Genomic DNA, 25687 nt, shown 5'->3' with positions numbered 1-25687 from the left:
TGGGACGGGTCTATCACTGTATAACAGTGGGGTACAGTACTCGTGGGGACAGGTCTGTCACTGTATAACACTGGGCTACTGTACTGGTGGGGACGGGACTGTCACTGTATAACACTAGGGTACAGTATTGGTGGGGACGGGTTTGTCACTGTTTAACATGGGCACAGTACTAGTGTGACGCGTCTGTCACTGTGTAACACTGGGGTACAGTACTGGAGGGGACTGGTCTGTCTCCGTTTAACATTGGGGTACAATACTGGTGGGGCAGGGTCTGCCACTGCATAACACTGGGATACAGTACTGGTGGGGACAGGGCTGTTATTGTATAACACTGGGGCACAGTACTGGTGAGGACGGGTCTGTCACTGTATAACACTGGGGTACAGAACTGGGCGGGGGGGAGGGGCAGGTCTGTTACTGTTTAGCACTGGGGTACAGTACTGGTGGGGACGGGTCTGTCACTGTATACCACTGATGTACAGTAATGGTCGGGACAGGTCTGTCACTGTATAACACTGGGATACACTACTGGTAGGGGCAGGTCTGTCACAGTTTGATACTGGGGTACAGTACTGGAGGGGGACGGGTCTGTCATTGTATAACTTTGGGGTACAGTACTGGTGGGGGACGGGTCTGTCACTGTATAACACTGGGGTTCAGTACTGGTGGGGACGTGTCTATCTCTGTATAAAAGTGAGGTACAGTACTGGTGAGGACTGGCCTGTCACTGTATAACGCTGGGGTACAGTACTGGAGGTGATGGGTCTGTCACTGTACAACATGAGTACAGTACGGGTGGGGACGGTTCTGTCACTGTATAACACTGGGGTACAGTACTGGTGCGGACAGGTCTGTCACTGTATAACACTTGGGTACAGTACTGGTGGGGACGTGTCTGTCACTGTATAACACTGGGGTACAGTACTGTTGGGGACAGGTCTGTCACTGTATAACACTGGGATACAGTACTGGTGGGGACAGGTCTGTCACTGTATAACACTGGGGTAAAGTATTGGTAGGGACGGGTCTGTCACTGTATAGCACTGGGGTACAGTACTGGTAGGGACGGATTTATCACTGTATAACACTGGGGTACAGTATTGGTGGGGACGAGTCTTTCACTGTATAACATGGGCACAGTACTAATGGGGACGGGTCTGTCAGTTTTTAACATGGGCACAGTACTAGTGGGGATGGGTCTGTCACTGTATACCACTGGGGTACAGTACTGGTGGAGAAGGATCTGTCACTGTATAACACTGGGGTACAGTACTGGTAGGGACTGGTCTATTACTGTATAACACTGGGGTACAGTATTGGTGGGGACGGGTCTGCCACTGTTTAACATGGGCACAGTACTAGTGGGGACGGGTCTGTCACTGTATAACACTGGGATACAGTACTGGTGGGGACAGGTCTGTCTCTGCTTATCAATGGGGTACAGTACTGCTGGGGACGGGCCTGTCATTGTATAACACTGGGGTACACTACTGGAGGTGATGGGTCTGTCACTGCACAACATGGGTACAGTACGAGTGGGGACGGTTCTGTCACTGTATAACACTGGGGTACAGTATTGGTGCGGACAGGTCTGTCACTGTATAACACTGGGGTACAGTAGTGGTCGGGAAGGGTCTGTCACTGTATAACACTGGGGTATAGTATTGGTAGGGACGGGTCTGTCACTGTATAGCACTGGGATATAGTACTGGTGGCAATGGGTATGTCTCTGTTTAACTTTGGGGTTCAGTACTGGTGGGGACGGGTCTGTCACTGTGTAACACTGGGGTACAGTACTGGTGGGGACAGGTCTGTCACTGTATGGCAGTGGGGTACAGGACTGGTGGGGACAGGTCTGTCACTGTATGACCGTGGGGTACAGGACTGGTGGGGACGGGTCTGTCACTGTATAACACTGGGGTACAGTACAGGTGAGGGACGGGACTGTCACTGTATAACATTGGCGTACAGTGTTGGTGGGGAAGGATCTGTCACTGGGATACGGTACTGGTGGGTAGAGGTCAGTCACTGTATAACACTGATACAGTACTGGTGGGGACAGGTCTGTCACTGTATAACACTGGGGTACAGTAGTGGTGGGGAAGGGTCTGTCACTGTATAACACTGGAGTACAGTACTGGTGGGGACGGGTCTGTCACTGTATAACACTGGGGTATAGTACTGCTGCGGACAGGTCTGTCACTGTATAACACTGGGGCATACTACTGGTGAGGACAGGTCTGTCACTGTATAACATTGGGGTACAGTACTAGTGCGGACAGGTCTGTCACTGTATAACACTGGGGTACAGTACTGGTGCGGACAGGTCTGTCACTGTATAACACTGGGGTACAGTACTTGCGCGGACAGGTCTCTCACTGTATAACACTGGGGTACAGTACTGGTGGGGATGAGTTTGTCACTGTATAACACTGGGGTACAGTACTGGTGGGGACGGGTCTATCACTGTATAACACTGGGGTACAGTACTGGTGGGGACGGGTCTGTCACTGTATAACACTAGGGTACCGAACTGGTAGGGACGGGTCTGTCACTGTATAACACTCGGGTACCGAACTGGTGGGCACGGGTCTGTCTCTGTATAATACTGAGGTACAGAACTGGTGGGGACGGTTCTGTCATTGTATAACATTGGGGTACAGTACTGGTAGGGACGGGTCTTTCACTGTATAACACTGGGATACAGTACTGGTGGGGACAGGTCTGTCACTGTATAACACTGGGGTACTGTACTGGTTGGGACGGGACTATCACTGTATAACATTGGGGTACAATAGCGGTGGGGAAGGGTCTGTCACTGTATAACACTGGGATACAGTACTGGTGGGGACAGGTCTGTCACTGTATAACACTGGGGTACTGTACTGGTTGGGACGGGACTATCACTGTATAACATTGGGGTACAATAGCGGTGGGGAAAGGTCTGTCACTGTATAACACTGGGATACAGTACTGGTGGGGACTGGGCTGTCATTGTATAACACTGGGGTACAGTACTGGTGTAGATGGGTCAGTCACTGTATAACCCTGGGGTACAGTACTGATGGGGATGGATCTGACAATGTATAACACGGGTACAGCATTGATGGGGACTGGTCTGTCACTGTATAACACTGGGGTACAGTACTGGTGGGGACGGGTCTGTCACTGTATAACACTGATGGACAGTACTTGTCGGGACATGTCTGTCCCTGTATAACACTGGGGTACAGTACTGGTGGGGGTGGGTCTGTCACTGTATAACACTGGGGTACAGAACTGGTAGGGACGGGTTTGTCCCTGTATAATACTGGGGTACAGTACTGGTGGGGGACGGGTCTGTCATTGTTTAACTTTGGGGTACAGTACTGGTGGGGAAGGGTCTGTCATTGTATAGAATTAGTGCACAGTAATGGTGGGGAAGGGTCTGTCATTGTATAACGTTGGGGTACAGTACTGGTTGGGACGGGTCTGTCACTGTATAACACTTGGGTACAGTACTGGTGGGGACTGGCCTGTCACTGTATAACACTGGGGAACAGTACTGGTGCGGACTGGCCTGTCATTGTATAACACTGGGGTATAGTACTGGTGGAGACGTATCTGTCACTATAACACTTGGGTATAGTACTGGTTGGGACAGGTCTCCCTCTGTTTAACATTGGGGCACAGTACTGGTGGGGACGGGTCTGTCACTGTAAAACATTGGGGTACAGTACTGGTAGGAAAGGGTCAGTCACTGTATAACACTGGGATACAGTACTGGTGGGGACGGGTCTGTCACTGTATAACACTGGGGTACAGTACTGGTAGGGAAGGGTCAGTCACTGGATAACAGTGGGGTACAGTACTGGTGGGGACAGGTCTGTCACTGTATAACACTGTGGTACAGTACTGGTGGGGACGGGTCTGTCACTGTATAACAGTGGGGTACAGCACTGGTGGGGACAGGTCTGTCACTGTATAACACTGTGGTACTGTACTGGTGGGGACGGGACTGTCACTGTATAACATTGGGGTACACTACTGGTGGGGAAGTGTCTGTCACTGTATAACACTGGGATACAGTACTGGTGGGGCAGGGTCTGTCATTGCATAACACTGGGATACAGTACTGGTGGGGACACGGCTGTTATTGTAAATCACTGGGGTACAGTACTGGTGGGGACAGGGCTGTTATTGTATAACACTGGGGCACAGTACTGGTGAGGACGGGTCTGTCACTGTATAACACTGGGGTACAGAACTGGGCGGGGGGGAGGGGCAGGTCTGTTACTGTTTAGCACTGGGGTACAGTACTGGTGGGGACGGGTCTGTCACTGTATACCACTGATGTACAGTAATGGTCGGGACAGGTCTGTCACTGTATAACACTGGGATACACTACTGGTAGGGGCAGGTCTGTCACAGTTTGATACTGGGGTACAGTACTGGAGGGGGACGGGTCTGTCATTGTATAACTTTGGGGTACAGTACTGGTGGGGGACGGGTCTGTCACTGTATAACACTGGGGTTCAGTACTGGTGGGGACGTGTCTATCTCTGTATAAAAGTGAGGTACAGTACTGGTGAGGACTGGCCTGTCACTGTATAACGCTGGGGTACAGTACTGGAGGTGATGGGTCTGTCACTGTACAACATGAGTACAGTACGGGTGGGGACGGTTCTGTCACTGTATAACACTGGGGTACAGTACTGGTGCGGACAGGTCTGTCACTGTATAACTCTTGGGTACAGTACTGGTGGGGACGTGTCTGTCACTGTATAACACTGGGGTACAGTACTGTTGGGGACAGGTCTGTCACTGTATAACACTGGGATACAGTACTGGTGGGGACAGGTCTGTCACTGTATAACACTGGGGTAAAGTATTGGTAGGGACGGGTCTGTCACTGTATAGCACTGGGGTACAGTACTGGTAGGGACGGATTTATCACTGTATAACACTGGGGTACAGTATTGGTGGGGACGAGTCTTTCACTGTATAACATGGGCACAGTACTAATGGGGACGGGTCTGTCAGTTTTTAACATGGGCACAGTACTAGTGGGGATGGGTCTGTCACTGTATACCACTGGGGTACAGTACTGGTGGAGAAGGATCTGTCACTGTATAACATTGGGGTACAGTACTGGTGGGGACGGGTCTATCACTGTATAACACTGGGGTACAGTACTGGTGGGGAAGGGTCTGTCACTGTATAACACTGGGGTACAGTACTGGTAGGGACTGGTCTATTACTGTATAACACTGGGGTACAGTATTGGTGGGGACGGGTCTGCCACTGTTTAACATGGGCACAGTACTAGTGGGGACGGGTCTGTCACTGTATAACACTGGGATACAGTACTGGTGGGGACAGGTCTGTCTCTGCTTATCAATGGGGTACAGTACTGCTGGGGACGGGCCTGTCATTGTATAACACTGGGGTACACTACTGGAGGTGATGGGTCTGTCACTGCACAACATGGGTACAGTACGGGTGGGGACGGTTCTGTCACTGTATAACACTGGGGTACAGTATTGGTGCGGACAGGTCTGTCACTGTATAACACTGGGGTACAGTAGTGGTCGGGAAGGGTCTGTCACTGTATAACACTGGGGTATAGTATTGGTAGGGACGGGTCTGTCACTGTATAGCACTGGGATATAGTACTGGTGGCAATGGGTATGTCTCTGTTTAACTTTGGGGTTCAGTACTGGTGGGGACGGGTCTGTCACTGTGTAACACTGGGGTACAGTACTGGTGGGGACAGGTCTGTCACTGTATGGCAGTGGGGTACAGGACTGGTGGGGACAGGTCTGTCACTGTATGACCGTGGGGTACAGGACTGGTGGGGACGGGTCTGTCACTGTATAACACTGGGGTACAGTACAGGTGAGGGACGGGACTGTCACTGTATAACATTGGCGTACAGTGTTGGTGGGGAAGGATCTGTCACTGGGATACGGTACTGGTGGGTAGAGGTCAGTCACTGTATAACACTGATACAGTACTGGTGGGGACAGGTCTGTCACTGTATAACACTGGGGTACAGTAGTGGTGGGGAAGGGTCTGTCACTGTATAACACTGGAGTACAGTACTGGTGGGGACGGGTCTGTCACTGTATAACACTGGGGTATAGTACTGCTGCGGACAGGTCTGTCACTGTATAACACTGGGGCATACTACTGGTGAGGACAGGTCTGTCACTGTATAACATTGGGGTACAGTACTAGTGCGGACAGGTCTGTCACTGTATAACACTGGGGTACAGTACTGGTGCGGACAGGTCTGTCACTGTATAACACTGGGGTACAGTACTTGCGCGGACAGGTCTCTCACTGTATAACACTGGGGTACAGTACTGGTGGGGATGAGTTTGTCACTGTATAACACTGGGGTACAGTACTGGTGGGGACGGGTCTATCACTGTATAACACTGGGGTACAGTACTGGTGGGGACGGGTCTGTCACTGTATAACACTAGGGTACCGAACTGGTAGGGACGGGTCTGTCACTGTATAACACTCGGGTACCGAACTGGTGGGCACGGGTCTGTCTCTGTATAATACTGAGGTACAGAACTGGTGGGGACGGTTCTGTCATTGTATAACATTGGGGTACAGTACTGGTAGGGACGGGTCTTTCACTGTATAACACTGGGATACAGTACTGGTGGGGACAGGTCTGTCACTGTATAACACTGGGGTACTGTACTGGTTGGGACGGGACTATCACTGTATAACATTGGGGTACAATAGCGGTGGGGAAGGGTCTGTCACTGTATAACACTGGGATACAGTACTGGTGGGGACAGGTCTGTCACTGTATAACACTGGGGTACTGTACTGGTTGGGACGGGACTATCACTGTATAACATTGGGGTACAATAGCGGTGGGGAAGGGTCTGTCACTGTATAACACTGGGATACAGTACTGGTGGGGACAGGTCTGTCACTGTATAACACTGGGGTACTGTACCGGTGGGGACGGGACTATCACTGTATAACATTGGGGTACAATAGCGGTGGGGAAGGGTCTGTCACTGTATAACACTGGGATACAGTACTGGTGGAGACGGATCTGTCACTATATAACACTTGAGTACAGTACTGGAGGGGACAGCTCTGTCTCTGTTTAACATTGCGGTACAGTACTGGTGGGGATGAATCTGTCACTGTATAACACTGGCGTACAGCATTGGTGGGGACAGGTCTGTCACTGTATAACACTGGGGTACAGTACTGGTGGGGACGGGTCTGTCACTGTATAACACTGGGTACAGTACTGGTGGGGACAGGTCTGTTACTGCTAAACACGGTGGTACAGTACTGGTGGGGACGGGTCTGTCACTGTATAACACAGATGTACAGTACTGGTCGGGACAGGTCTGTCACTGTATAACACTGGGGTACAGTACTGGTGGGGGACGGGTCTGTCATTGTATAACTTTGGAGTACAGTACTGGTGGGGAAGGGTCTGTCATTGTATAACATTGGGGTACAGTACTGGTAGGGACAGGTCTGTCACTGTATAACACTTGGGTACAGTACTGGTGGGGACTGGCCTGTCACTGTATAACACTGGGGAACAGTACTGGTGGAGACGGATCTGTCACTATAACACTTGGGTATAGTACTGGTTGGGACAGGTCTCTCTCTGTTTAACATTGGGGTACAGTACTGGTGGGGACGGGTCTGTCACTGTAAAACATTGGGGTACAGTACTGGTAGGAAAGGGTCAGTCACTGTATAACACTGGGATACAGTACTGGTGGGGACGGGTCTGTCACTGTATACCACTGGGGTACAGTACTGGTAGGGAAGGGTCAGTCACTGTATAACAGTGGGGTACAGTACTGGTGGGGACAGGTCTGTCACTGTATAACACTGGGGTACAGTACTGGTGGGGACGGGACTGTCACTGTATAACATTGGGGTACAGTACTGGTTGGGAAGTGCCTGTCACTGTATAACACTGGGATACGGTACTGGTGGGGCAGGGTCTGTCACTGCATAACACTGGGATACAGTACCGGTGGGGACACGGCTGTTATTGTAAAACACTGGGGTACAGTACTGGTGGGGACAGGTCTGTTACTGTATAACACTGGGATACAGTAGTGGTGGGGACGGGTCTGTCACTGTATAACACTGGGTTACAGTACTGGTGGGGACCGGTCTGTCACTGTATAACACTGGGGTACAGTGCTGGTGGGGACAGGTCTGTCACTGTATAACACTGGGGTACAGTACTGGTGGGGACGGGTCAGTCACTGTATAACACTGGGGTACAGTTCTGGAGGTGATGGGTCTGTCACTACAACATGGGTGCAGTACGGGTGGGGAGGGTTCTGTCACTGTATAACACTGGGGTACAGTACTGGTGGGGACGGGTCTGTTGCTGTATAACACTGGGATACAGTACTGGTGGGGACGGGTCTGTCACTGTATGACACTGGGGTACAGAATTGGTGGTAACCGGTGTGTCTCTGTTTGCCACTGGGGTACAGTACTGGTGGAGACGGATCTGTCACTGTATAACTGGGGTACAGTACTGGTGAGGACGGGACAGTCACTGTAAAACACTGGGGTACAGTACTGGTGGGGACAGGTCTGTTACTGTATAACACTGGGATACAGTAGTGGTGGGGACGGGTCAGTCGCTGTATTACACTGGGGTACAGTACTGGTGGGGACCGGTCTGTCACTGTATAACACTGGGGTACAGTACTGGTGGGGACGGGTCTGTCACTGTATAACAGTGGGGTACAGTACTAGGGGGGACAGGTCTGTCACTGTATAACACTGGGGTACTGTACTGGTGGAGACAGGTCTGTCACTGTATAACATTAGGGTACAATACCGGTGGGGCAGGGTCTGTGACTGCATAACACTGGGAAACAGTACTGGTGGGGACACGGCTGTTATTGTAAAACACTGGGGTACAGTACTGGTGGGGACGGGTCTGTCACTGTATTACACTGGGGTGCAGTACTGGTGGGGACGGGTCAGTCACTGTTTAACACTGGGGTACAGTACTGGTGGGGACGGGTCTGTCACTGTATAACACTGGGAAACAGTACTGGTGAGGATGGGTCTGTCACTGTATAACACTGGGGTACAGTACTGGTTGGGACGGGTCTGTCACAGTTTAATACTGGGGAAGAATGCTGGAGGGGGACGGGTCTGTCATTGTATAACTTTGGGGTACAGTACTGTGGGGAAGGGTCTGTCACTGTATAACACTGGGGTACAGTACTGGTGGGGACGGGTCTGTCGCTGTATAACACCGGGATACAGTACTGGTGGGGAGGGGTCTGTCACTGTATGACACTGGGGTACAGAATTGGTGGTAACCGTTGTGTCTCTGTTTGCCACTGGGGTACAGTACTGGTGGAGACGGATCTGTCACTGTATAACTGGGGTACAGTACTGGTGAGGACGGGACAGTCACTGTAAAACACTGGGGTACAGTACTGGTGGGGACAGGTCTGTTACTGTATAACACTGGGATACAGTAGTGGTGGGGACGGGTCAGTCGCTGTATTACACTGGGGTACAGTACTGGTGGGGACCGGTCTGTCACTGTATAACACTGGGGTACAGTACTGGTGGGGACGGGTCTGTCACTGTATAACAGTGGGGTACAGTACTGGTGGGGACAGGTCTGTCACTGTATAACACTGGGGTACTGTACTGGTGGGGACGGGACTGTCACTGTATAACATTGGAGTACAGTACTGGTGGGGACGGGTCTGTCACTGTATAACACTGGGATACAGTACTGGTGGGGACGGGTCTGTCACTGTAAACATTCGGGTACAGTACTGGTGGGGACGAGTCTGTCACTAAAACATTGGGGTACAGTACTAGGGGGGACAGGTCTGTCACTGTATAACACTGGGGTACTGTACTGGTGGAGACAGGTCTGTCACTGTATAACATTAGGGTACAATACTGGTGGGGCAGGGTCTGTCACTGCATAACACTGGGAAACAGTACTGGTGGGGACACGGCTGTTATTGTAAAACACTGGGGTACAGTACTGGTGGGGACAGGTCTGTCACTGTATAAAACTGGGGTACAGTACTGGTGGGAACGGGTCTGTCACTGTATAACACTGGGGTACAGAACTGGTGGGGACGGGTCTGTCACTGTATTACACTGGGGTGCAGTACTGGTGGGGACGGGTCAGTCACTGTTTAACACTGGGGTACAGTACTGGTGGGGACGGGTCTGTCACTGTATAACACTGGGAAACAGTACTGGTGAGGACGGGTCTGTCACTGTATAACACTGGGGTACAGTACTGGTTGGGACGGGTCTGTCACAGTTTAATACTGGGGAAGAATGCTGGAGGGGGACGGGTCTGTCATTGTATAACTTTGGGGTACAGTACTGTGGGGAAGGGTCTGTCATTGTATAACATTGGGGTACAGTACTGGTGTGGACGGGTCTGTCATTGTATAAAATAGGCGTACAGTACTGGTAGGGACGGTTCTGTCACTGTATAACACTTGGGTACAGTACTGGTGGGGACTGGCCTGTCACTGTATAACACTTGGGTACAGTACTGGTGTGGACGGGTCTGTCATTGTACAACATAGGCGTACAGTACTGGTAGGGACGGGTCTGTCACTGTATAACACTGGGGTACAGTACTGGTGGTGGGCGGATCTGTCATTATATAACTTTGGGTTACAGCACTGGTGGGGATGGGTCTGTCACTGTAGAACACTGGGGTATAGTACTGGTGGGAATGGGTGTGTCACTGTATAACACTGGGATACTGTACTGGTGGGGATGGGTCTGTCACTGTATAACACTGGGGTACAGCACTTTTGGGGACTGGTCTGTCACTGTATAACACTGGGGTACAGTACTGGCGGGGACAGGTCTGTCACTTTTTAACACTGGGATTCAGTACTGATGGGGACAGGTTTGTTACTGTATAACACGGGTACAGTACTGATGGGGACAGGTCTGTCACTGTATAACACTGGGGTACAGTACTGGTGGGGACGGGTATGTCACTGTATAACACGGGTACAGTACTGGTGGGGAAAGTTCTATCACTGTGTAACACTTGGATACAGTGATAGTGGGGACAGGTCTGTTTCTGTATAACACTGGGGTATAACACTGGGGTGCAGTACAGGTGGGAACAGGTCTGTCACTGTATAACACTTGGGTACAGTACTGGTGGGGACGGGTCTCTGACTGTTTCGCACTGAGGTGCAGTAGTGCTGGGGACAGGTCTGTCACTGTATACCACTGGGCTACGGTACAGGTGGGGACGGGTCTGTCAATATATAACACTGGGGCACAGTACTGGGGGGGACAGTTCTTTTACTGTATAACACTGGGGTACAGTCTTGGAGAATGACTGTCATTATGTGACCCTGGGGTAACATTGGGGTACAGTACTGGTGGGGACCAGTCTTTCGCTGGAAACACTGGGGTACTGCACTGGTGGGAAAGGGTCTGTCACTGTATAACACTTGGATACAGTACTGGTGGGGACAGGTCTGTCACTATAACACTTGGGTACAGTACAGGTGGGGACGGGTATGTCACTGTATAACACTGGGCTACAGTACTGGTGGGGATGGGTTTATCACTGTATAACACTGGGGTACAGTACTGGTGGGGATGGGTCTGTCACTTTATAACACTGGGGTACAGTACTGGTGGGGACAGGTCTGTCACTGAATAACACTGGGTTACAGTACTATTGGGGAGAGGTCTGTCCCTGTGTAACACTGGGTTATAGTACTGGTGGGGACGGGTTTGTCACTGTATAACACTGGGGTACAGTACTGGAGAAGGGCTGTCACTGTATGACCCTGGGATACAGCACTGGCGGGGTCAGGCCTGTCAATGTATAACGCTGGGATACAATACTGTTGGGGCAGTTCTGTCACTGTGTAACACTGGGATACAGTACTCGTGGGGACAGACCTGTCACTGTATAACACTGGGGTACAGTACCTGTGGGGGACGGGTCTGTCATTGTATAACTTTGGGGCACAGTACTGGTGGGGAAGGGTCTGTCATTGTATAACTTTTGGGTACAGTACTGGTGGGGAAGGGTCTGTCATTGTATAACTTTTGGGTACAGTACTGGTGGGGAAGGGTCTGTCACTGTATAACACTGGGGTACAGTACTAGTAGGGACTGGTCTGTCACTGTATAACACTGGGGTACAGTACTGGTGGGGAAGGGTCTGTCATTGTACAACATTGGGGTACAGTACTGATAGGGACGGGTCTGTCACTATGTAACACTTTTGTACAGTACTGGTGGGGACTGGCCTGTCACTGTATAACACTTGGGTACAGTACTGGTGGGGACTGGCCTGTCACTGTATAACGCTGGGGTTCACTACTGGAGGTGATGGGTCTGTCACTACAACATGAGTACAGTAAGGGTGGGGCCGGTTCTGTCACTGTATAACACTGGGGTACAGTATTGGTGGGGACAGGTCTGTCACTGTATAACACTGGGGTACAGTACTGGTGGGGACAGGTGTGTCACTTTATAACACTGGGGTACAGTACTGCTGTGGACAGGTTTGTTACTGTATAACACGGGTACAGTACTCGTGGGGACGGGTCTGTCACTGTATAACACTGGGGTACATTACTGGTGTGGACCGGTCTGTCACTGTATAACACTGGGGTGCAGTATTGGTGGGGACAGGTCTGTCACTGTATAACACTGGGGCACAGTACTGGTGGGGACGGGTATGTCACTGTATAACACGGGTACAGTACTGGTGGGACAGTTCTATCACTGTGTAACACTGGGATACAGTACTGGTGGGGACGGGTCTGTCACTGTATAACACTGGGGTACAGTACAGGTGTGAACGGGTCTGTCACTGTATAGCACTTGGGTACAGTACAGGTGTGAACGGGTCTGTCACTGTATAGCACTTGGGTACAGTACTGGTGTGGACGGGTCTGTCACTGTATAACGCTGGGGTACAGTACAGGTGTGAACGGATCTGTCACTGTATAGCACTTGGGTACAGTACTGGTGGGGACAGGTATGTCACTGTATAACACTGGGGTACAGTACTGGTGGGGACGGGTCTGTCACTGTATAACACTGGGGTACAGTACAGGTGTGAACGAGTCTGTCACTGTATAGCACTTGGGTACAGTACTGGTGTGGACGGGTCTGTCACAGTATAACACTGGGGCACAGTACTGTTGGGGACAGGTCTCTGACTGTTTCGCACTGAGGTGCAGTAGTGCTGGGTACAGGTATGTCATTGTATAATACTGGGGTATAGTACTGGAGGTGATGGGTCTGTCACTGTACAACACTGGGGTACAGTACTGGTGGGGATGGATCTGTCACTGTATAACACTGGGGTACAGTACTCGAGGTGATGGGTCTGTCAATGTATAACACTGGGGTACAGTACAGGTGGGGACGTGTCTGTCATTGTATAACATTGGGGTATGGTACTGGTGGGAACAGGTCTGTCACTGTATAACACTGGGGTACAGTACTGGTGGGGATGGGTCTGTCACTGTATATCACTGGGGTACAGTACTGGTGGGGATGGGTCGGTCACTGTGTAACACTGGGGTACGGTACTGGTGTGGACAGGTCTGTTACTGTATAACACTGGGGTACAGTACTGGTCGGGATGGGTCTGTTACTGAATAACACTGGGATGCAGTACTGGTGGGGACGGGTTTGTCACTGTATAACATTGGAGTACAGTACTGGAGGTGATGGGTCTGTCACTGTACAACACGGGTACAGTACTGGTGGGGACGGTTGTGTCACTGTCTCGCACTTGGGTACAATACTGGTGGGGGACAGGTCTGTCACTGTATAACACTGGGGTACAGTACTGATGGGGATGAGTATTTTACTGTCCAACACTGGGGTACAGTACTGGTGGGGACCGGAATGTCACTATAGCACTGGATTACAGTACTGGTGGGGACGGGTTTGTCACTGTATAACACTGGGGTGCAGTACTGGTGGGGACAGAGATAAAAACAAAAAGCTCAAGCTACTGCGGATGCTGGAAATCCAAAACAAAAACAGAATTACCTGGGAAAACTCAGCAAGTCTGGCAGCATCGGTGGAGAAGAAATCAGTTGACGTTTCGAGTCCTCACGACCCTTCGGCAGAACTGAAGTATAGTTAGGAGAGAGGTGCCTCTCTCCTAACTATACTGGTGGGGACAGGTCTATCACTGTATAACGCTGGGGTACTGTACTGGTGGGGACGGGTCTGTCACTGTATAACACTGGGGTACAGTACTGGTGGGGACGGGTCTGTCACGGTATAACACTGGGGTACTGTAATGGTGGGGACGGTTCTGTCACTGTATAACACTGGGGTACGGTACTGGTGGGGACAAGTCTGTCCCTGCGTAGCACTGGGTTACAGTACTGATGGGGACAGGTCTGTCACTGTATAACACTGGGGTACAGTACTGGTGGGGACGGGTCTGTCACGGTATAACACTGGGGTACTGTAATGGTGGGGACGGTTCTGTCACTGTATAACACTGGGGTACGGTACTGGTGGGGACAAGTCTGTCCCTGCGTAGCACTGGGTTACAGTACTGATGGGGACAGGTCTGTCACTGTATAACACTGGGGTACAGTACTGGTGGGGACGGGTCTGTCACGGTATAACACTGGGGTACTGTACTGGTGGGGACGGGTCTGTCACTGTATAACACTGGGGTACAGTACTGGTGGGGACGGGTCTGTCACTGTATAACACTGGGGTACAGTACTGGTGGGGACAGGTCTGTCACTGTATAACACTGGGGTACAGTACTGGTTTAGGACGGGCCTGTTATTGCATAACACTGGGGTACAGTACTGGAGAAGGGCTGTCACTGTGTGACCCTGGGGTAATACTGGGGTACAGTATTGGTGGGGAAGGGTTTGTCACTGTATAACACTGGGATACAGTACTGTTGGGGCAGGTCTGTCACTGTATAACACTGGGGTATAACACTGGGCTACCACACAGGTGGGGACGTGTCTGTCTCTGTATAACACTGGGGTACAGTACTGGTGGGTACGTGTCTGTCTCTGTATAACACTGGAGTACAGTACTGGAGGTGATAGGTCTGTCTCTGTCCAACACGGGTACAGTACTGGTGGGGACGGGTGTGTTACTGTCTCGCACTTGGGTACAATACTGGTGGGGGACAGGTCTGTCCCTGTATAACACTAGGTTACAGTACTGGAGAAGGGCTGTCACTGTATGACCCTGGGGTAATACTGGGATACAGTACTGGCGGGGTCAGGCCTGTCACTGAAAAACGCTTGGATACAGTACTGTTGGGGCAGGTCTGTCACTGTGTAACACTCGGGTATAACACTGGGCTACAGCGCAGGTGGGGATGGGTCTGTCACTGTGTAACACTTGGGTACAGTACTGCTGGGGACGGGTCTGTCACAGTATAACACTAGGGTACAGTACTGGTGGGGACTGGTCTGTCATTGTATAACACTGGGGCACAGTACTGGTGGGGACGGGTCTGTCACTGTATAACACTGGTGTACAGTAGTGGAGGCGATTGGTCTGTCAGTGTACAACACTGGGGTACCATACTGGTGGGGAGGGACTGTCACTGTAAAACACTGGGGTACAGTACTGGTGGGGATGGGTCTGTCAGTGTACAACACTGGGGTACAGCACAGGTGGGGACGGGTCTGTCACTGTATAACACGGGTACAGTACTGGTGGAGACGGGTCTGTCACTGTATAACACTGGGGTACAGTACTGGTGGGGACAGGTCTGTCACTGTATAACACTGGAGTACAGTACTGGAGGTGATCGGTCTGTCACTGTACAACACGGGTACAGTACAGGTTGGGACGGGTGTGTCACTGTCTCGCACTTGGGTACAATACTGGTGGGGGACAGGTCTGTTACTGTATAACACTGGGGTACAGTACTGGTGGGGATGGGTCTGTCAATGAATAACACTGGGGTACAGTACTGGTGGGGATGGGTCTGTCAGTGTACAACACTGGGGTACAGCACAGGTGGGGACGGGTCTGTCACTGTATAACACGGGTACAGTACTGGTGGAGACGGGTCTGTCACTGTATAACACTGGGGTACAGTACTGGTGGGGACAGGTCTGTCACTGTATAACACTGGGGTACAGTACTGGTGGGGACTGGTCTGTCACTGTATAACACTGGGGGTACAGTACTGGTGGAGACGGGTCTGTCACTGTATAACACTGGGGCACAGTACTGGTGGAGACGGGTCTGTCACTGTATAACACTGGGGTACAGTACTGGTGGGGATGGGTCTGTCACTGTATAACACTGGGGTACAGTATTGGTGGGGATGGGTCTGTCACTGTATAACACTGGGGTACGGTACTGGTGGGAATGGGTCTGTCACTGTATAACACTGGGGTAGAGTACTGGTGGGGACAGGTTTGTCACTGTATAGCACTGGGGTACAGTACTGGTGGGGACGGGTCTGTCACTGTATAACACTGGGGTACAGTACTGGAGAACGTCTGTCACTGTATGACCCTGGAGTAACACTGGGTTACAGTACTGGTGGGGACCAGTCTGTCGCTGTATAACACTGGGGTACAGTACTGGCGGGGTCAAGCCTGTCACTGTATAACATTGGGGTACAGTACTGGTGGGGAAGGGTCTGTCACTGTATAACACTGGGGTACAGTACTGGTGGGGACAAGTCTGTCACTGTATAACACAGAGTTACAGTACTGGTGGGGACGGGTCTGTCACTGTATAACACTGGGGAACAGTACTGGTGGGGACGGGTCTGTTACTGTATAACACTGGGTTACAGTACTGGAGAAAGTCTGTCACTGTATGACCCTGGGGTGATACTGGGGCACAGTATTGGTGGGGAAGGGTCTGTCATTGTATAACACTGGGATTCAGCACTGGTGGGGTCAGGCCTGTCACTGTGTAACACTGGGATACAGTACTGGTGGGGACTGGTCTGTCGCTGTATGACACTGGGGTAAAACACTGGGCTACAGCACAGGTGGGGACGGGTCTGTCACTGTATAACACTTTGGTACAGCGCTGGTGTGGACAGGTCTGTCACTGTATAACACTTGGGTACAGTACTGGTGGGGACGGGTCTGTCACTGTCTAACTCTGGGGTACAGTACTGGTGGGGACGGGTCTGTCACTGTATAACACTGGGGTACAATACTGGTGGGGACAGGTCTGTCACTGTATAACACTGGGGTACAGTACTGGTGGGGACGGGTCTGTCACTGTGTAACACAGGGTTACAGTACTGGTGGGGACGGGTCTGTCACTGTATAACACTGGGGTACAGTACTGATGGGGACGGGTTGTCACTGTATAACACTGGGGTACAGTACTGATGGGGACGGGTTGTCACTATAACACTGGGGTACAGTACTGGTGGGGAAGGGTCTGTCGCTGTATAACACTGGGGTACAGTACTGGTGGGGACGGGTCTGTCACTGTCTAACACTGGGGTACAGTACTGGTGGGGACGGGTCTGTCACTGTATAACACTGGGGTACAGTACTGGTGGGGGCAGGCCTGTCACTGTATAACACTGGGGTACAGTACTGGTGGGGACGGGTCTGTCACTGTATAACACTGGGGTACAGTACTGGTGGGGACGGGTCGGTTGGTGGGGACTGTATATTGGAGCCTGAGATTGAGTAGATGAAACATGTCACATATTTCCTGTTGCACGTTTGTAGCCAGCTGGCTGTGTAAGCTTTGAGACGGGATGAGTTTGATGCGATGTATGCGGCCTCGTAAGGGAATGTTGACAGAGTTGTGAGAATGCATCTTCTTCTCTGCCCTCAGTTGGTGTGGATGGTGCGAGAGATTGTGAAGAATGCGGTTCTGGGAGCAGATGGGGTGTGCATGACATTAATGAAACAAATTGCAGGTGAGTACCAGTTCATCGTTTAAACAGGGTCGGGGGGAGGGGGTGAGGTTCCTCTCGGGACCCCACAGGCTGTACTGTTACCCCCTCCAGCGTGTCCTGTCTGACCTCTGCAGGCCAGGCTGGAGCGTGACCGATACCTCCTTCCCACCGATCGCCAATTTATCCCCTCCCGCTTTCTGCCTTTGCTCTTTTCCTCTTGAGGCGTCGACTTTATTGTGCCTCAGTCCCACGATCCCTCACTCCTTCCTGGACTAAAAACAAAATGCTGGAGGTCCGATTCCTCCCCCCACCCCCTCACTATCACTCTCTGGCTCGCGGCTTCCCAGCTCCCCTGTGTCCTCTTCCCCCCCGCCCCCCGGCCACCCTGTCCCGGTGCCAGCATGTGGCTCTCCCCCCCCAGCTTCCCTGTGGCCTTGCTGGCTCACAGTTCCCCGTCCCCGCCCACGCATTCGCCAAGTTGTGGGACCCCCTCACCCCACCCCCCCCCCGCAAAGTCCTTCCACCACCTCCGTGCTGTCGCTGCCTGAATCACCCGCCATTGGAAAGAGCCAAGCCATTGCCTTTGCCCTCCTCCACTCACCTCCTGAGCATCACCGCCATCTCCAAACCCACCCCCTCCGCCACCGTCCCTGGCCGAACTAGACTGGTCATAGACCCTGCCTCCTGTTTGGCCCTGGTGCTGGCCTTTGGAGCCTTTTACGCCTCTGGAGCCCAGCCTGAGACGAGCAGCTCAGGCTGCAGAATAATAAAACCTCCCTGCATAAGACCATAAGACATAGGAGCAGAAATTAGGCCATTCGGCCCATCGAGTCTGCTCCGCCATTCAATCACGGCTGAGAAGTTTCTCAACCCCATTCTCCCGCCTTCTCCCCGTAACCTTTGATCCCCTTACCAATCAAGAACCCATCTATCTCGGTCTTAAATACACTCAATGACCTGGCCTCCACAGCCTTCTGTGGCAATGAATTCCATAGATCCTGCACCTTGCGCTTGGATGCATGTTTCTGTCATAGAACCAGAGGGAGCTCTGATCAGTGTGCGGACTGTGATTTAACTGCTTTGCAGTTAGCTAACTGGCACTGCAGGCTGGGATATGGAGGGATTGTGCAGTGGCTTTGCCCTTTGCAGTCCTGAGTGCTCCAAGCAGCAGCAGCAGCAGCATGGGGAGGCTGAGGAAGGATTGAGGGTAGGCGGAGAGGGAGACTGGGTGCTATGAGTGTGGAAGCTGTGTCAGTGAGGGGAGCGAGAGCGGCATTGATTTTTCTCCAAACTCCTCCCCTCGAGACCTGCCTGAGCAGCGCCGCGCTCCAGCTCCTACGACAGGCTCCCCAGCTCACTGTGCAATAGGGCAGGAGGCGCTGCTGCCGCCGCCTCTGGGGAGGTTGCCACAAGCCTCGTGTGGCGCAGAGTGAACAAGAGGCAAGACGGGCCACGATTCCTCGAGGTGTCGGGGTGCGCTTAAAAATTGGGGCACAGTTCAAAGCGGAGAAGGGTTTTGCGAAAGTAGACCTGTGGGGTTGGGGTCGTGGGGAAGTTGCTCCTGCTGGTGGCGGGGTGGGGGTTGGTGAAGGGTTGGTAACCAGAGGAGACCGGTTTAAGGTTATTGGGAACAGCATCAGTGGGAGGAGTTGAGAAGAACCAGTTTTTACACAGCGAGTGAAGATATGAAAATGCACTGATTGAGAGCGATGGGAGAAGATTCAATCGAACCCTTCAAAAGGGGGAGCTGGATACATATATGAAGTGAAAAAAATTGCAGAGGTTAAGAGGCAGAAAATAAAAGGTGTGTGGCTAAATGGATGGCTCTTTCAAGGAGCTGGCACAGACGGGATGGGTTGAATGGCCTCCTTTTGTGTTGTAGGATTCTGTTAAGGACTTAAAATGAGCACCTACAGTAAACCAGTTCAAACAGCAGAGTGGTTAAAATTGGGCTTGTCATCTCTCTCTCTCTCTCGTCCTTTCTCACCCTGCAGGAGGAGATGTGACTCCGAAGAATATCTGGCTGGCAGAGAGTGTCCTTGAGATCCTAGTGGAGCAAAGGTATGAGTGAGCGACGAGCTCTAATGCAGGGCAGTTAACCGTCATGCATTGTGAAGTGATAATATTGCGGGCGGGAATCAAGAAGGAAGGCAGCCTAGGAGGGAAGGTGGAAAGCGGGCTCAGTGCGGCTTTATGTGCTACTCCCTCCCGCTCCTCTTTCTTAAATTCATGCAGAGGGCAGTCGATGCCTGGAACACTCTCCCTTCCCAGAAGTGGAACCCAAAATGGTACAGAACCCTCAACTTCTATATTCTATACACAGTGACATGAAACAGGTTCATGTGCTTTCTTTCTGATGGTGTAGAGGGAGCTTTACTCTGTATCTAACCCCGTGCTGTACCTGTCCTGGGAGTGTTTGATGGGGACAGTGTAGAGGGAGCTTTACTCTGTATCTAACCCCGTGCTGTACCTGTCCTGGGAGTGTTTGATGGGGACAGTGTAGAGGGAGCTTTACTCTGTATCTAACCCCGTGCTGTACCTGTCCTGGGAGTGTTTGATGGGGACAGTGTAGAGGGAGCTTTACTCTGTATCTTGATGATGTGAGATGATGTTTCGTTTCTATATGGTAACATCGCTGGCTTTACAGATGTGTAGATCCCCGAGTATAAATTTAGATAAGATGTTGGGCTGAGTGAGGCTGGGCACTTGTTGGCAAGTACTATCTCGCTGCCCTGTCCCGCTTCAAACATCAGACTGAATTTGATAAACATTGAGACCTGTGTGAAGAGGCAATGCCTACAACCCCGAGGCCCAGTGGAGCAGGGGAGAGAGAGGATGGAGTGGGCAGTATTGGACTCTGTGTGCCTGCTGCTGGAGAGTGCTTCTCTTTCCTATCTGATTCCCTGTTGTGTAATTGCCCCTGCTGTATTGCACAATGATTGTTTCTGATAGCTGTGACACTTGGAGGACTGTGCTGAAATTTCGCAGTGAAATTAGTGTTGTGGAAGATGTCAGGAGCCATTAGAAGAGAGAGCTGTTGGCAGGGCAGCATTGATTTATTTTGCTTTCCAGCATTTCAATCGCTGTAACCTGCCTGGCAGAGGCCACCAGCTGACTGATAATGGTCTACAAAGCGTACTTGTTCTTTATAGCCAAGGCAGTCTGAATATATTAAAGCCCATTATGCGATTCAGCAATGCTGCTCCTGGGCCTTGGCATTTAAAGGGGGAAGAATCCATCCAATCTCCATGACAAAGCAGGCCATTCGGCCCACCCACTCCATGTTTGCCTTTACCCTCCAGTTAAGCAAATAGCTCTCGGCACGTTTCTCCGCCCTGTTCCCATTATCCCTTCAGACCTTTCTACCCCCGTCATCCGCTTTTCAAACATTCTTTCACGGGATGTGGGCGTCGCTGGCTGGGCCAGCGTTTATTGCCCCTTGTGGAGGCGCTGGTGAGCTGCCTCCTTGAACCCCTGCGGTCCACGAGGTGTTAGGGGAGGGAACAAGAGGGAGACGGTTTGAAGAGATTTTGACCCAGCGACAGCGAAGGGACAGGGATATGTTTCCAAGTCGGGATGGTGTGTGGCCTGGAGGGGAACTTGCAGTGTGTGTGGTGGTGTTCCCCTCTACCTGCTGCCCTTCTCCTTCCAGATGGTCGTGGCTTTGGGAGATGCTGTCCAAGGGAAGTTAAACTGATCCAGACTAAGCTTGAGTGTTGACACGGTTTCAACCTCTCTCTCACCTGACAACAGGACCAATATTTCAGAAACACCTCATGGCTGCGAGGGGCTTTGGGTCATCCTCAGGCCTCCCACTGTATCCCTTCCCACCTAGCCCCCTTCTCCCCTCTCTCTCCCCCCCAACTCCTACCACCCCCAAGTCTGGTCTCCTTCTCCCCCACCCAACCATCCTAAGAATGAATAGGTATCAAAAAAGTGCGGGCATGTCAATACAGAAAGGAGAAAGTGTGTCCAGGGTATTGTAAATGTAGAATCTCCGAAGGAGGCCATTCAGCCCATCGTGCTGTTTGAAAGAGCTATTCAACTATACCCGTACCTCCCTGTCCATCCCCCATCGCCCTGCAACTTTTTTCATTTCTACTGTTTAGGCAATTTCCCTTATGAAAGTTCCTGTTGCATCTGGTCCCGCCGCCCTTTCAGGCAGCGCCTTCCAGATCTCAACCACTCGCTGTGTTTAAAAAAAAAAATCCTCAATCTCCCCCCTCTCTTGTTCTTTTCCTGATTCTCTTCAATCTGTGTCCCCTCTGGTTACTGACCCTCCGCCACCGGGAACAGTTTTGCCTTAATAACTCTACCAAAACCCCTTCGTGATTTTGAGCACCTCCGTTAAGTCTTCCCCCTTGACCTCCCCTCCTCCTCCTCCTCCGAGGAGAGCCCCGGCTTCAAGTGCCTCCCTACGTCACTCTGGTGTGCTGATGTGGGTCAGATAAGGAGGAGTTGGGTTGAATGTCTCGTTCCTGTTCTCTGGCCCCTTCAAACTTCCCTCTTCTCAAACACCACTTCCTGGCGGCGAAGCATTTTCGTTCACCGAACAGCTGTCTGTTGCGCGGAAGGTTTTTTTGTCTTGGCCTGCGGGGGGGGAGGAAGTCCCAGGGCTCCCCTGTGTGGTCTAGCTGGGTGACGCTGTGCCTACCTTCCAGGGACTGGGTGCTGAAGAGTAACATGCTGATCGCAATGATCATTTACACGTACCTGCGGCTGATCGTGGACCACCACGGCACCCCACAGCTTCAGTCGCTCCGACAGAAGGAGGTGGACTTCTGCATGACGTTACTCCGGGAAAAGGTGAGTGAAGAGAGCGACCCAGGCCGCATTCCCCGAGGGGCTCTCGCCCGGGGAGGGCAGTGCTGCCCCTCGATGAGGTTCTGTATTTCTGAATACCCCTCGTCTTTCTCCGGGTCCACGCGCGTCCCCACTTTCCCCCTGAACATGAGCCATGGAGCCACAGGTATCGTGAAGGTGCGGCTATTCACACATGGAAGGCATCACATTTTCCTTATCCCGTAGCCGCTCACCAGAAATCCTCAAGAGGGCCGAGGGTTACAGGGGAGGATTGAGGAGTTTGAACTCAGTCTGGCTGTTATTGTCTCTCTAATAATCCCCCTGCCTCCCCCCATTTCCCACCTGAGGCCCATTATAACACCCCTGTCCCTGGGGTCAGTGAATATTCCTAGAGGTGTGTGCACAGTACTGCATGTTACACACATGTGAAGGTGCTTCAGAAAGAGTGCCTCTGCCTGTAGGTGCATGTGTGTGTTTGTGTCTGTCTCTGCCTGTGCTTCTCTCGCTCGCTCTCTTGCTCACTCTCACTCTCTCTCTCACTCTCGCTCACTCACTCTTGCTCGCTCACTCTTGCTCGCTCACTCTTGCTCGCTCACTCTTGCTCGCTCACTCTTGCTCGTTCACTCTTGCTCGTTCACTCTTGCTCGCTCACTCTTGCTCGCTCACTCTTGCTATCTCTTGCTCTCGCGCTCCCTCCGTCTCGCGCTCCCTCCGTCTCGCGCTCCCTCCGTCTCGCGCTCCCTCCGTCTCGCGCTCCCTCCGTCTCGCGCTCCCTCCGTCTCGCGCTCCCTCCGTCTCGCGCTCCCTCCGTCTCGCGCTCCCTCCGTCTCGCGCTCCCTCCGTCTCGCGCGCTCTCCGTCTTGCTCTCACACACTCTCTGCCAATGTATGTCTTGCGTGCTGTGCCTGTGTTTTCTTTCTCTCCTTTCTCTCTCTACTAGTGTATCTCCCCCTTTCTGCCTGTATTTTTCTTGCCCTGTTGTTAAAAACACTGTTTTCGCTCCCTCACTCGGTCTCTCTCTCTGTCTCTCTCTGTCTCTCTCTGTCTCTCTCTGTCTCTCTCTGTCTCTCTCTGTGTCTCTCTGTGTCTCCCTCTCTGTGTCTCCCTCTCTGTCTCCCTCTCTGTCTCCCTCTCTGTCTCCCTCTCTGTCTCCCTCTCTGTCTCCCTCTCTCTGTCTCCCTCTCTCTGTGTCCCTCTCTCTGTGTCCCTCTCTCTGTGTCCCTCTCTCTGTGTCCCTCTCTCTCTGTCCCTCTCTCTCTGTCCCTCTCTCTCTGTCCCTCTCTCTCTGTCCCTCTCTCTCTGTCCCTCTCTCTCTGTCCCTCTCTGTCTCTCTCTCTGTCTCTCTCTCTGTCTCTCTCTCTGTCTCTCTCTTTGTCTCTCTCTCTCTCTCTGTCTCTCTCTCTCTCTCTGTCTCTCTCTCTCTCTCTCTGTCTCTCTCTCTCTCTCTGTCTCTCTCTCTCTCTCTCTCTGTCTCTCTCTCTCTCTCTGTCTCTCTCTCTCTCTGTCTCTCTCTGTCTCTCTCTCTCTCTCTCTCTCTCTGTCTCTCTCTCTCTGTCTCTCTGTCTCTCTCTCTCTCTGTCTCTCTCTCTCTCTCTGTCTCTCTCTCTCTGTCTCTCTCTCTCTCTCTCTCTGTCTCTGTCTCTCTCTGTCTCTCTCTCTGTCTCTCTCTGTCTCTGTCTCTCTCTGTCTCTGTCCTCTCTCTGTCTCTGTCTCTCTCTGTCTCTGTCTCTCTCTCTCTCTGTCTCTCTCTCTGTCTCTCTCTCTGTCTCCCTCCCTGTCTCTCTCCCTGTCTCTCTCCCTGTCTCTCTCTCTGTCTCTCTCTCTGTCTCTCTCTCTGTCTGTCTCTCTGTCTCTCTCTCTGTCCCTCTCTCTCTGCCTGTAATCTTCTTGCCCTGTGTTCAAAACAGTCTGTTTTCTCTCCCTCACTCCCTCTCCCCTTCTCTCTCTCTCTGTCTACGTGTGTGTCTATTTTTCTTCCCGTCTCTCTTTCTCCCGCCCGTGTGTGCGCGTCTTCCCGCCCGCGTGTGTGCGCCTCTCCCCGCCCGCGTGTGTGCGCGTCTTCCCGCCCGCGTGTGTGCGCGTCTTCCCGCCCGCGTGTGTGCGCGTCTTCCCGCCCGCGTGTGTGCGCGTCTCCCCGCCCGTGTGTGCGCGTCTTCCCGTGCGCGTCTCCCCGCCCGCTTGTGTGCGCGTCTCCCCGCCCGCGTGTGTGCGCGTCTCCCCGCCCGCATGTGTGTGCGTCTCCCCGCCCGCGTGTGTGCGCGTCTCCCCGCCCGCGTGTGTGCGCGTCTCCCCGCCCGCGTGTGTGCGCGTCTCCCCGCCCGCGTGTGTGCGCGTCTCCCCGCCCGCGTGTGTGCGCGTCTCCCCGCCCGTGTGTGTGCGCGTCTCCCCGCCCGTGTGTGTGCGCGTCTCCCCACCCGTGTGTGTGCGCGTCTCCCCGCCCGTGTGTGTGCGCGTCTTCCTGCCCGTGTGCCTCCCTCCCTGCCCGTGTATTTTTCTTGCTCTGTCTATTTGTTTTTTTTCCCTCTCTCTGTGTATCTGCCTGTGTCTCTCTTTCTCTCTCTGTGTGAAACACTATACTACATTGCGGGATACGATGATTGATGTGTAAACACTGAGGAGCGAGTTACTCGGGAACTGTCAGTAATCGGGGCCTCGGGATGATTCAGTGATTGTTATGTCTGAGATGCCTTGTGCCCTGGGACTGTGCACAGACGTAATGTCCTCTGAATGTCAGACAGAGTGTTTCTGAGATGCTCTTTCTTCTAAGCGTCCACTCACTAATTGCATTTTCTTTCCAGTTCATGGACTGTACAATGATTGGCCGGGACCTGGTCCGACTGCTTCAGAATGTTGCCAGGATACCTGAATTTGAGAAGTTATGGAGAGACATTCTGCATAATCCTCAGGCCCTCAGCCCGCAGTTCACAGTGGGGTTAAACCTGAACATGAGGCAGCTCAGTCCATGGAGAGGTGACATGGGATGGC

General features: G+C 52.3%; 1 protein-coding gene across 1 annotated transcript in view; it reads left to right on the top strand.

The window, feature by feature from the left end:
- The window catches only part of LOC144676594 (integrator complex subunit 3-like), a gene marked incomplete at its 3' end in the record, with an annotated part of 46660 nt that extends 20988 nt beyond the window's left edge, over positions 1–25672 (top strand). Inside the window, exons 5-8 of the mRNA XM_078536977.1 lie at positions 17836–17920; positions 19894–19960; positions 22561–22705; positions 25501–25672. Coding sequence (XP_078393103.1) covers positions 17836–17920; positions 19894–19960; positions 22561–22705; positions 25501–25672 — 469 coding nt within the window. The remainder of the gene's footprint in view (positions 1–17835; positions 17921–19893; positions 19961–22560; positions 22706–25500) is intronic.
- Positions 25673–25687: the final 15 nt, after the last annotated feature.

Source organism: Cetorhinus maximus, unplaced genomic scaffold (assembly GCF_964194155.1).
Source record: "Cetorhinus maximus unplaced genomic scaffold, sCetMax3.hap1.1 HAP1_SCAFFOLD_1726, whole genome shotgun sequence".
NCBI classification, from domain to species: Eukaryota; Metazoa; Chordata; class Chondrichthyes; order Lamniformes; family Cetorhinidae; genus Cetorhinus; species Cetorhinus maximus.
Note: the sequence above shows the minus strand (reverse complement) of the source record. Positions and strands in the feature narration are given on the sequence as shown.